The sequence below is a fragment of the Oryctolagus cuniculus genome, chromosome 3 (assembly GCF_051225735.1).
Source record: "Oryctolagus cuniculus isolate XC-2025 breed Fujian yellow rabbit chromosome 3, ASM5122573v1, whole genome shotgun sequence".
Taxonomy (NCBI): Eukaryota; Metazoa; Chordata; class Mammalia; order Lagomorpha; family Leporidae; genus Oryctolagus; species Oryctolagus cuniculus.
The window spans coordinates 183633099-183646184 of record NC_142869.1 but is presented as its reverse complement, the minus strand read 5'-3'; the positions used below and the strand labels follow the sequence as shown (position 1 = coordinate 183646184).

Here is a 13086-nt window from a genome sequence, read left to right as displayed (position 1 = left end):
ATGTGACTGGTGCAGTGTCCCCTGTGTGCCTGTAGAATGTGCACTGGTGCAGTGTCCCCTGTGTGCCTGTAGAATGTGCACTGGTGCAGTGTCCCCTGTGTGCCTGTAGAATGTGACTGGTGCAGTGTCCCCTGTGGGCCTGTAGAATGTGCACTGGTGCAGTGTCCCCTGTGTGCCTGTAGAATGTGCACAGGGTGCAGTGTCCCCTGTGTGCCTGTAGAATGTGCACTGGTGCAGTGTCACCTGTGTGCCTGTAGAATGTGACTGGGTGCAGTGTCCCCTGTGTGCCTGTAGAATGTGACTGGTGCACTGTCCCCTGTGTGCCTGTAGAATGTGACTGGGTCAGTGTCCCCTGTGTGCCTGTAGAATGTGACTGGTGCAGTGTCCCCTGTGTGCCTGTAGAATGTGACTGGTGCAGTGTCCCCTGTGTGCCTGTAGAATGTGACTGGTGCAGTGTCCCCTGTGTGCCTGTAGAATGTGACTGGTGCAGTGTCCCTGTGTGCCTGTAGAATGTGACCGGTGCAGTGTCCCCTGTGTGCCTGTAGAATGTGCACTGGTGCAGTGTCCCCTGTGTGCCTGTAGAATGTGACTGGTGCAGTGTCCCCTGTGGGCCTGTAGAATGTGCACTGGGTGCAGTGTCCCCTGTGTGCCTGTAGAATGTGCACAGGGTGCAGTGTCCCCTGTGTGCCTGTAGAATGTGCACTGGTGCAGTGTCACCTGTGTGCCTGTAGAATGTGACTGGGTGCAGTGTCCCCTGTGTGCCTGTAGAATGTGACTGGTGCACTGTCCCCTGTGTGCCTGTAGAATGTGACTGGGTCAGTGTCCCCTGTGTGCCTGTAGAATGTGACTGGTGCAGTGTCCCCTGTGTGCCTGTAGAATGTGACTGGTGCAGTGTCCCCTGTGTGCCTGTAGAATGTGACTGGTGCAGTGTCCCCTGTGTGCCTGTAGAATGTGACTGGTGCAGTGTCCCTGTGTGCCTGTAGAATGTGACTGGTGCAGTGTCCCCTGTGTGCCTGTAGAATGTGACTGGTGCAGTGTCCCCTGTGTGCCTGTAGAATGTGACTGGTGCAGTGTCCCCTGTGTGCCTGTAGAATGTGTCTGGTGCAGTGTCCCCTGTGTGCCTGTAGAATGTGACTGGTGCAGTGTCCCCTGTGTGCCGGTAGAATGTGACTGGTGCAGTGTCCCCTGTGTGCCGGTAGAATGTGACTGGTGCAGTGTCCCCTGTGTGCCGGTAGAATGTGACCGGTGCAGTGTCCCCTGTGTGCCTGTAGAATGTGACCGGTGCAGTGTCCCCTGTGTGCCTGTAGAATGTGACCGGTGCAGTGTCCCCTGTGTGCCTGTAGAATGTGACCGGTGCAGTGTCCCCTGTGTGCCTGTAGAATGTGAACGGTGCAGTGTCCCCTGTGTGCCTGTAGAATGTGCATAGGGTGCAGTGTCCCCTGTGTGCCTGTAGAATGGGACCGGTGCAGTGACCCCTGTGTGCCTGTAGAATGTGACCGGTGCAGTGTCCCCTGTGTGCCTGTAGAATGTGACTGGTGCAGTGTCCCCTGTGTGCCTGTAGAATGTGCACTGGTGCAGTGTCCCCTGTGTGCCTGTAGAATGTGACTGGTGCAGTGTCCCCTGTGGGCCTGTAGAATGTGCACTGGTGCAATGTCCCCTGTGTGCCTGTAGAATGTGCACAGGGTGCAGTGTCCCCTGTGTGCCTGTAGAATGTGCACTGGTGCAGTGTCCCCTGTGTGCCTGTAGAATGTGACTGGTGCAGTGTCCCCTGTGTGCCTGTAGAATGTGCACTGGTGCACTGTCCCCTGTGTGCCTGTAGATTGTGACTGGTGCAGTGTCCCCTGTGTGCCTGTAGAATGTGACTGGTGCAGTGTCCCCTGTGTGCCTGTAGAATGTGCACTGGGTGCAGTGACCCCTGTGTGCCTGTAGAATGTGACTGGTGCAGTGTCCCCTGTGTGCCTGTAGAATGTGACTGGGTCAGTGTCCCCTGTGTGCCTGAAGATTGTGACTGGTGCAGTGTCCCCTGTGTGCCTGTAGAATGTGACTGGTGCAGTGTCCCCTGTGTGCCTGTAGAATGTGCACTGGGTGCAGTGACCCCTGTGTGCCTGTAGAATGTGACTGGTGCAGTGTCCCCTGTGTGCCTGTAGAATGTGACTGGTGCACTGTCCCCTGTGTGCCTGTAGAATGTGACTGGTGCAGTGTCCCCTATGTGTCGGTAGAATGTGACTGGTGCAGTGTCCCCTGTGTGCCTGTAAAATGTGACTGGTGCAGTGTCCCCTGTGTGCCTGTAGAATGTGCATAGGGTGCAGTGTCCCCTGTGTGCCTGTAGAATGGGACTGGGTGCAGTGTCCCCTGTGTGCCTGTAGAATGTGACTGGTGCAGTGTCCCCTGTGTGCCTGTAGAATGTGTCTGGTGCAGTGTCCCCTGTGTGCCTGTAGAATGTGACTGGTGCAGTGTTTACCTGAATGCTCACACCTTCGCCTCTCCAATGTACAGGGAAGCATGAAAGGTCACAGGGGTGCCCACTGGCCTCCACAAGGTGCTTCACCCTGCAAACCAGCCTGCTGGGTATGACGCAGCAGGCAGCCAAACACAAAGCCTGCATGTGTTGGACCTGGGTGGTGGCCCATGATTGTTCAAGATGCCATTTTCTGTACCTTCCTGTGTTTCATTTTATACAACAGAATTCTTTATTATTTATTTTGAACTTTCATTCGAATGGCAATGAGATAGAGAGAGAAGCAGAGAGACAGACAGACAGGAAACTTCCATCAGCCAGTTCACTCCCCAAATGCTCCCAGTAGCCATGGCTGGGCCAGGCCAAAGCTAGCAGCCAGGAGCTCAATCCTGGTCTCCCATGTAGGCGGCAGGGACCCAAGTTCTTGAGCTGCCCCCGCTGCCCCCAGGTGCACGTGAGCGGGAAGCTGGACCGGCAGCAGGATAGCCCAGACTCCTGCTGAGCACTGCCACATGGGATGCTGGATCTCAGGAGGCGACTCATCCCTGCGCCACACACCCACCCCCATAAGCATTTTGTCAGTAAGACAAACTCAGTAATTCCTCTGTGGTGAAAGGGGGCCTCTTGAACCAAGAGAGCCCCTATATTTGAGGGTTTAAGCAGCATAAGCACAAATGAATAACCATCACTCAGAAATACCCTAAAAATAATTCCTGTGTTAATTAAAATGTTGAAATGGATGACCTTAGGTTCCTCTGGACACTGAGATTTTACAGTGGAAGATCTATAATTGGAACAAGCAAGCATGGATTTGGGTTAATTCCAGAGACAGGACATATGGAATGCGGTCTATTTACTCTGTAATGTTAACCAAATGTCATGAAACTGGGTATGACCCTCAGCTGTCTAAGCACTTCATGATCACTTCCAGAATTATCTCACCATGTTTATTTTGAATTCTTTCTTTTTTGCTTCCAAAAAATAAAATAGATTGCTCAAGCTAAAACAGACGTTTACAGCCATTGTAGTTTATGAACATTTGTGAATGTGAGTTCTTCCTCTCCAGCAGTAGCTGTGTGAAAAGCACCTTCCAAACAATGGCCGCTTTCCCAGAGAGCTCAGCCCACGATGTGCGCTCCCTGCAGGCTGCCCCGCTCACTGCTTTGTTCTCCCTTGGCAGATGCTGCCCCTGGTCAGCGAAGCCTGCGACCTTCTCCTGGCTCATTTCCAGCGTTGTGCAGAGTCCGGGGCTGCCTTCGATGTCCAGAGGTAAGGGCATGGTGGGGGCGGCCGATGAGACACCACTGCAGTTTGGAACTTCATGGAACTGCTGGCCGGTCATCTCGGGGCCAGCCATGAGAGGCTGATTAATAAGAAGAAGTGTGTCACAGCCTGTCGCACGTGGCCCGGGGAGGCAGCTGCGGGTGGGTGTGCTCTCTGGCTGCCGCTGACACACACAGGACACACTGGGCAGACCATGCACTGTCAGGTCAAGAACCACTGTGGAGCCCTCCGAGCCTAGAAACCATGAGTCCCCGGGGGGCACCAATGTCCCTGATGGGTGACCTGGGTTTCCCCCCGCAACCCGCAGTCATCTTGAGCCAAACTGTGACTTCCAGCAGTTAGGAACGCAGTGGGCATGGCACGCCAGTCGGAAGCCAGCTCCTACGTGTGACTGCCGATAAAACTATCACGTAATCATCGCCAGCGTTTTCACTGTGCGTGGAGTTGACCAAGTCTTGTCAGCCACCTTTGTTCAGATACAACGATGCGGGAGTTGGCTAAAGATAAGGTGGCTTCAGCAGCTACAAACACTGCAAATAATTCATAAGACCCTTAAAGCTTCGGCCAGTAAGATGAGATAAAATCGCATTCAGTAGTCTCGGGTTTGTTTTTATTACAGGCAGGAAAATAGGTCATCAATTGTAGACAGGTTTCAGTCAAAGCAGCCAACATAACAAAAGTCACCTGGGCATGTCACTTGTTCCTTGATGATAAGTGGTGGTTCCGGAACTTAAGGAGAAGCTTAATGTGGGCCTGCCTCGGGGACAAAGGCGGACATTTTCACTATAAAAGGATATTAATATCCCAGCTGTTAGCCTTTCTAGAAAGAACCTAATCTGACTACTCCCGTAAGATAACAAAAGAGGGGACTGCGGTTTAAAGTGGCCTTAGGGGGCCAGGTTCCCGGAGCCCGAGGAGCCGACTTCTCTGGAGCTGCTGCCCGACACGTCCCTTCTGCTTGTCTCGGCAGTGAGTGCCGCCCGTGATCCCACACATCTGGGCGCAGGACGCCGCCGAGTCCGCCTGCTCTTTATTTACGTGTGCAGAGCCCCTGGTTTGTGTTTGTTGGCAAGAAGAGGGGGGCAAAGTTAATAGAAGTGGATGATCAGGTTGCTAATGCATCCCTGGCAATTTGACGAGTACCCATCGGCCCTGGCCTGGGGAGGAGGGGCCGTGCACAAGCTGGGTGCACAGCACACAGGCCCCGGGTCGCCCAGCCTCCCCGCTTCCGGGGAGGAAGCCGGGACGTGCGCGTCTGGGTACTGGGCTGGGTGCTGGCTGAGGAAGGCTGTCCGGCCGGAAGGTTGAGAGCAGTGTGGCTGTCCTCCCCTCCGGCCCCTGCCGCATTCAGCTGAAAGGGCCTCACCCCTCGCCTCCCCTCAGATCCGCAGCAGCTCCTCTTGCCAGCCCTGGCCTGAGGCCAGGAGGGGTGCAGGGTGGGGAGACCCGAGCCAGGGTCCTTTCCCATGGGAACGCCTGTCTCCCACAGGTGCTACTGCTATTACACCACGGACGTGGTTGCCAGCGTCGCCTTCGGCACCCAGGTGGACTCCCGGGAGGTGCCCGAGCACCCCTTAGTGGAACACTGCCGGCGCTTCTTCCAAGTCAGCCTCCCCCGGCCTCTGCTGGCTCTAATCTGTAAGTACAGCCCTGCCCGGGCGCTGAGGCACCAGCCACTAGGAAGGGGCCCTCCCGTGTGGCCACCACTCACTGCCCACCCAGGCGGCCCTGACCTCTGGGCCCAGAAAGCAGCCGAAGCACCGTGCTGGCTGCTCTGCCTTCTAGGCATTCATCCCACGAGAAAAATGTCCTTGTCCCCACTTCTCAGGTGAGAAAGCGGAGGCTCAGAAAGGCAGAGCCAAGACTGGCGGAACCCAAAGCCTTTTGTCTTCTGCCATTCGGCAGATGCCCCTGGGAGCACAGTGCACGGTAAAGCAGACACGTGACAGGCCACTGGGAGACAGAGCAGACAGCCACGTGACAGGTCACGGGGAGATGGAGCACACAGACCCCATGACAGGCCACTGGGAGATGAAGCAGACAGCCACATGACAGGCCACTGGGAGACTGAGCAGACAGACACGTGACAGGCCACTGGGAGATGGGGCAGACAGCCACGTGACAGGCCATGGGGAGATGAAGCAGACAGCCACGTGACAGGCCACTGGGAGACTGAGCAGACAGCCATGTGACAGGCCACGGGGAGATGGAGCACACAGCCCCCGTGACAGGCCACGGGGAGATAGAGCAGACAGCTACGTGACAGGTCATGGGGAGATGGAGCACACAGACCCCATGACAGGCCACTGGGAGATGAAGCAGACAGCCACATGACAGGCCACTGGGAGACAGAGCAGACAGCCACGTGACAGGCCACGGGGAGATAGAGCAGCCAGCCACATGACAGTCCACAGAGAGACAGAGCAGACAGCCATGTGACAGGCCACGGGGAGATAGAGCAGACAGCTATGTGACAGGCCATGGGGAGATGAAGCAGACAGCCACGTGACAGGCCACTGGGAGATGGAGCAGACAGCCACGTGACAGGCCACAGGGAGACAGAGCAGACAGCCCATGTGACAGGCCACTGGGAGATGGAGCAGACAGCCCACGTGACAGGCCACTGGGAGACGGAGCAGACAGCCACGTGACAGGCCACTGGGAGACGGAGCAGACAGACACGTGACAGGCCACTGGGAGATGGAGCAGACAGCCATGTGACAGGCCACAGGGATACGGAGCAGACAGCCATGTGATAGGCCACTGGGAGACGGAGCAGACAGCCACATGACAGGCCACAGGGAGACGGAGCAGACAGCCCACGTGACAGGCCACTGGGAGACGGAGCAGACAGCCACGTGACAGGCCACTGGGAGACTGAGCAGACAGCCACGTGACAGGCCACTGGGAGATGGAGCAGACAGCCACGTGACAGGCCACAGGGATACGGAGCAGACAGCCATGTGATGGGCCACTGGGAGACGGAGCAGACAGCCATATGACAGGCCACAGGGAGACGGAGCAGACAGCCCATGTGACAGGCCACTGGGAGATGGAGCAGACAGCCCACGTGACAGGCCACTGGGAGACTGAGCAGTCACGTGACAGGCCACTGCGAGATGGAGCAAACAGACCCCGTGACAGGCCACGGGGAGATAGAGCAGACAGCCACATGACAGTCCACAGAGAGACAGAGCAGACAGCCACATGACAAGCCATGGGGAGATGAAGCAGACAGCCACGTGACAGGCCACTGGGAGACGGAGCAGACAGCCACGTGACAGGCCACTGGGAGATAGAGCAGCAAGCCACGTGACAGGCCACAGAGAGACAGAGCAGACAGCCACATGACAGGCTATGGGGAGATGAAGCAGACAGCCACGTGACAGGCCACTGGGAGACGGAGCAGACAGCCATGTGACAGGCCACTGGGAGACTGAGCAGACAGCCACGTGACAGGCCACTGGGAGACGGAGCAGACAGCCACGTGACAGGCTATGGGGAGATGAAGCAGACAGCCACGTCACAGGCCACGGGGAGACAGAGCAGACATCCAAGTGACAGGCCACTGGGAAATGAAGCAGACAGCCCACGTGACAGGCCACCGGGAGACGGAGCAGAAAGCCCATGTGACAGGCCACAGAGAGACGAAGCAGACAGCCACATGACAGGCCACAGGGATACGGAGCAGACAGCCATGTGATGGGCCACTGGGAGACGGAGCAGACAGCCACGTCACAGGCCACAGGGAGACGAAGCAGACATCCAAGTGATAGGCCACTGGGAAATGAAGCAGACAGCCCATGTGACAGGCCACAGAGAGATGAAGCACACAGCCCCCATGACAGGCCACGGAGAGACGAAGCACACAGCCACAGGACAGGCCATGGGGAGACAGGGCAGACAGCCCATGTGACCGGCCACAGTGAAATGGAGCAGACAGCTCATGTGACAGGCCACGGAGAGACGAAGCACACAGCCCCCATGACAGGCCATGGGGAGATGAAGCAGATAGCCACGTGACAGGCCACGGGGAGACGGAGCAGACAGCCCACGTGATGGGCCACTGGGAGACGCCAGCCCCTGCGGAGCCGCGTCCTCGGTTCTGTTTCGAATTCCACAAGCGGATTTCTGCCCTCTGACCATCCCAGCGTCTGCCTGCATCTATGCACACATGGGAGCGCTGTCACGCTGTGGTCTGCCCACTCCGCTGGCTCATTCCTTGGCCACTTTTATTCCCGTATCTGGGCCAACCTCAGTGGGAGCCCCTGTCACCCACGGGATGCGCACTGAAATGGTCGCAGTCAGCCAGCACGCTGCCCCTCCAACCACCACCCTAGGGAGACTGCTCTGGCTGTCTCTCCCTTGGGCCCTCAAACACAGGCCACGTGCTGTGCAGTGGGCGGCTCCTGCACACAGCCCCACGCACGGCAGGCCCAGCATGGAGCCTTGGACACTGGACGGAGTCCAGCTCCCCCACAGCAGGCCCTCAGCCCTCCTGGAGGTGTTAAGGGTCCCCAGCCCAGGGCGTCCCTTCCCCAGGGCACAGAAGGCCCAGGCTGCCCACGCCATGGCAAGGGGCCATGGTGGACGGGGCCACAGTCCTTGGAGGCAGCTGCATCACAGCTCTTATGGATGGTGCAGGGGCTCACTCCAGGGAAAATCACCCAGAGGGCACAACGGCCAGTGAGGAGAAGTTACAATTAGTCGCCATCTTCCACTTGCTGGGACTGGACACGCGGCCTGGACTCTGTCCTCTCACGATGAGACCAAGACCTTGAGACCCGAAATGTTCAAGTAGGACATCGGCCTCTTGTGGGCCAGGTGGCGGCGAGGGCTGAACCCCACAGGCGTTTACTGAGTGCTTACTGTGTGCGAGGAAGGGTGAGGCGTGCAGAGGAGCCGGAGCCCCGCCCAGGAGCGGTGACTCGTGGGGGTGGGGGGCGCCTCCCAGACACCTCTGATTCCAGGCCAGTGTTTGCTGCTGGTGCCGGCGCTCCCGGCCCTGGTCGCCATGCCGCCTTCCCCCTGCCACTGTTGTCTTTCCAGTGTCGTTTCCGTCCGTGATGGTCCCGCTGGCCCGGATTTTGCCCAATAAGAACCGAGATGAACTGAATGGCTTTTTTAACCAACTCATCAGGAGCGTGATTGCCTTGCGGGACCGGCAAGCGGCAGACGAGGTAACGTATTTTAACAGGACTCAGCCTCGAAACGCAGCGGCGCCTCATCGGGCTTGCTTGGCTTGCTCTTCGCTTTCTCTGCCCTCCCGGAGCTGCACCACGCACCAGGCTGGCCCCAGCGGCCTGCCCCTCAGAGCTGTCCACGGGCGGGAGGAGGAAGCGTGGAAGGTCGAGGAAGGTCAGACGTGAATGCGAGGGGAGAGGAGCGGAGAGGGCCCAGGGGCGGGAGATGCCCACAGCGGCGGGTCCCTCCTCTGACACAGGCCAGCGCCTGGAAGCGGGCCCCAAAACTGCCCAGGCACAGAACCAAGCGCCAAAGAACCTGCTAGGTCAACGCGTCCGGTGTAACTGTCATGGGCAGTCCTCGTTCTGAAGAACGGCGAGACAGCACCATGGACAGCACGGACAGCCAAACATCAAGGGACGTCAGGCAGCTGTCAGTCAATCCCCCAACGCCCCAGAGTCTTTCCAGCCCAAGGCTGCTGCTGCAGGCTCCGCCGCTGGGGGCCGTCTGGTGCCTTTGACGCTTCACGCGTACGGCTCTGCACTCAGCTTGGCACACGGTAGACGTGAAGTTCGTTGCTGCCGCATGAACTTGGCTGAGAACAGAAGCAGGGCCGTGACGTGTGAGGGGAGATGGTTTCGGTGTTGGATCTGCTGCTCTTTGAGGACCTCGTAGCTCTGCAGAAAGTTATTTGGAGGGAAAACCAGGGCTGAAGTGGCTTTTCCTTCACCGACACGGGCAAGATGCGGCTTCGAAAGGGTTTTCTCAAAGACTGGGCGGCTCCGAGGGAATCGGGAGGCCCAGCGGCGCAGGCATCGGCCTAGGCTGAAGTCAGCATCCGTCAGTGGCTTCAGCCCCGGGCAGCAACTCTGTCCTGCCCCAGCTGCCTGCCCTATGGCCGGTGCGGCAGGCCTGTCTGTGTCTGGGCGGCAGAGAGGAGCTCGCGGCCCCCTGCCCACTCTGAACCCAGCCTGAACGCCCTGGGAGCTGTGGGAAGAATCAGCCAACTGTCTACCTGGCCCGGCTTGGGTTCCTGCTTTGCAGAGTGGGGAGGGAGCCTGGGGCAGGGGGCCAGTGAAGAGCCGTTTTCTAGCCTCGGTGTTGCTACAAAGGGCTGCCCTCTGAGAGCTTGGTCTCACGCACACACACACCCACCAACCCGAAACCCGCTGCCTACAGCAACCGGCGGGAAGTGTCGAAGCTGTTGCACTCCTGGGGAGGGGTGAGAGGTTGTTAAAGATCCAATTACTGCGACCGCCTAGAGCCGTCCCGTCTCTAAACGCGAGAGCTATTTGTTTCCAACAATGAGCTGATCTGAGAAAATCCTCCCAGCCACAAATGCAGGCTGGGCTGAGGGCAGACAGAGCTATATGGTTACTAAGAACACTCGCGCTAAAACCATCTGAACTCGATACACATTCCATCAAGCAGATGTGTGCTTGTGCAGTGAAAATACAGCACAGATGTTACAAGGTAAATATTTTCCTAAGCTCTAGCCGATGGGGGGATTAGACACCTACATCTATCAGGGTGCGTATTTTTCTTGGATTCCACCATCCTCCTGGCCTGTTTCAGCCCTAAATGGGCACTGTTCAAACAGCCTCCGTGATGCGGTGCAGAGAAAAGCAGCCCATGAACACACTCACGTTCCTCTGCAGCGTGCAGCCTGCAGGGAGCCCTCCTCCGTGGCCCTCGCCGGAGGTCGGGACAGATTTCTGCAAGATGTCCACGGCCCGTTAGCAGCCTGTGTGAGCCAGGGTACAAGGAGAGGGTGCCAGCTACGGCTGCGGCTCTGGGAAACGTCGTGGTGTGCGCGTGGCTGCGTCCACCCTTCTGTCAACAGCCCCTGTCTCACCTCAGCGCAGCCGTAACCAAGTCTCAGGGGCCATAGCTGCATCACACCCCAAGGGGCCTGACAGGGGTCACCTGATGGGATGGGGGGAGAAGCTCTGGGGTGCAGAGCCAGCTCACTTCCCCGGCCCTGCTGCAGCTCTGCACCATGGGAACAGGGCTGGCAGGGGGCCCCAGCAGCCACCCAAATGTTAACCAGCAGCAGGAGGGAGGCCGGGCAAAGCCAGCCGTTGAGGATGCCATTTGGAAAAACAGGACCACCACGGCACGAGACAGCTGTCCCTGGAGACCCTGGGCCACCCTCAGCTACTGCAGCTGGAGCAGCTGGCAACAGGCCGAGGCCCTGGCTCCGCCAGCCCCAAGGTGTGTGACGCCCACTGACTTAGCCTCGAGCCCCTCCAGGACCCCCGCAGACGCCTGCCAAGGTCACGAAGCCGGGAAATGCGAGAACCACCCAGGTCTCCTGGGCCGAGCTTCCTGCTCTAAACAGCGCGCGGTTGCAGTCAAACCCAACACATCCGCCCTCGCGACGATGCTTGATGTTTTTGTCTGTGCAATGATTTAACAACAGACATCACGGCCCGCGTGGGCCGGGTGGGGTCCTGCCCTGGATGGGCTTATAATCTTACGAGCGGAAGAAGCAGCCACACTTGACATGACAAGTCTCAACAGAGAGAACCGAGCGCCATGGGTGGCACAGATCGTTAGTGCCGTCGAAACCTAGAAGCCGGCGAGTTGAGGAAATGCTGCAACCGTGAAAGGACCGGGAATTCCAACGTTTCTGTCCTGGTCGCTCTGATACTCCCCCGTCTGGAGGGGAGTCCACAGACTTCAGAACAGAGCAATGAGTTGTCACTCATCACTACACAAGCATTTCAGAGGAAGGATGTGCCAGGAACACACTCAGAGAAAGCTAAAGCAATATGCAAACACTCTGTGGTTACAGCTAGTGCAGTAGAAACATAAAGAACATGCAAATTACTGACAGGGAAGGGAGGGGCTCCCTGGAAGGAAGTGGGCGGAGTCAAGCATCACCCAAACCAGTCCCCTCCCCAGCGGCACCCAGCTCCTGCCGACTTTGCGCTGTGTGAGAACTTGTGGCTGATGTGGGAGCCCTACCCATGCTCTGATTGGAATCCACAGGCCGCTCTAACTGGTTTACTGTTGGAAAATCAACCAACAAGACAAACACACAGAGGTAAAAACAAAAGCTCCTCCCGCTCCTCGCCTGGTTTTCCCACCTCCCCGAGCTCACCAGGTGTGGATGAGTGTGGGTGTGGATGTTGCTAAATACTGGCGTGTGGAGGCAAACTCACATAATGCTAATATTGTGCCTTTACTGTTCCTACAGAAAGGAGATCCCACTGTGCACGCTGTCTTGCAACTTGGCTGCTTCTTTTACCAGTGGCTCCACCCTTTCCATATCTGGGCAAATAGCATGGCCACACTCTCTTTAATGGCAGCGTCCACGGGCTCCTGGATGCGCTAGACCAGGGCCGGGGAACGTCTGGCCGTGTGAGGCCTGTGAAATCATTTGGCCTGGCCTTGCCAAGGCTGCTGCAGGCGGGACTCGAAATTCAATCACCCCATAGCAGGCTAATTTTTAAGCTGAGAATTTCGTATGGCCCATGATCCCAAGGGCCCTTGGCAGAAAAAAAGCTTCCCAGCCCTGCCCTAGACTCTGGCCAGTGCGACACAGAGGGACAGGGAAGGGACTTCCGTCTCAGCCCAGCAGTGGGGCTCCTTGCTCCTCCTGTGCTCTTGGGACGCTCCATGCACGGGGTCCCTTGGTCCCCACGAAGCCTCACTTCCTTGAGGCCCAAGTGTGTGTCTCCTCTTGTCCCTAGAGGCGGAGAGACTTCCTGCAAATGATCCTGGAGGCGCAGCATTGCGCCCGCCCCGCGAGCTTGGCGGCCTTCGACATCGTCAGCCAGGTGCTCCCCGCCGAGAGACCAGGGGCCGCTTCCCTGCAGCACCCGCCCGCAGCCTTGTCCCAGCCCTTGACCGTGGATGAGATTGTGGGCCAGGCCTGCATCTTCCTCATCGCTGGCTACGAGATCATCACCAACACGCTCTCCTTCGCCACCTACCTGCTGGCCACCAACCCTGACTGCCAAGACAGGCTTCTGAGAGAGGTAGACCGGTTCAAGGAGAAACACGTGAGTACACGCTGGGCCCGGGCGCCCCGGGACGTCCACAGGGCAGGGGACTCTGGGAGCACAGAAGGGAAACTTGATCTTGATAACTTGCTAAGATCCCATTGTAAGCTCGTCAGGGACAATGGGGCCATTGCTTCTCTCTCTCTCTCT

General features: G+C 57.9%; 1 protein-coding gene across 3 annotated transcripts in view; it reads left to right on the top strand.

Moving 5' to 3' along the window:
• The window catches only part of TBXAS1 (thromboxane A synthase 1), a 216382-nt gene that overhangs the window by 154305 nt on the left and 48991 nt on the right, over positions 1-13086 (top strand). For all 3 annotated transcript variants that reach the window (XM_089328712.1, XM_089328711.1, XM_070071415.2), the window contains 4 exons: positions 3639-3727; positions 5232-5380; positions 8792-8922; positions 12625-12936. In XM_089328712.1, coding sequence (XP_089184838.1) covers positions 3639-3727; positions 5232-5380; positions 8792-8922; positions 12625-12936 — 681 coding nt within the window. The remainder of the gene's footprint in view (positions 1-3638; positions 3728-5231; positions 5381-8791; positions 8923-12624; positions 12937-13086) is intronic.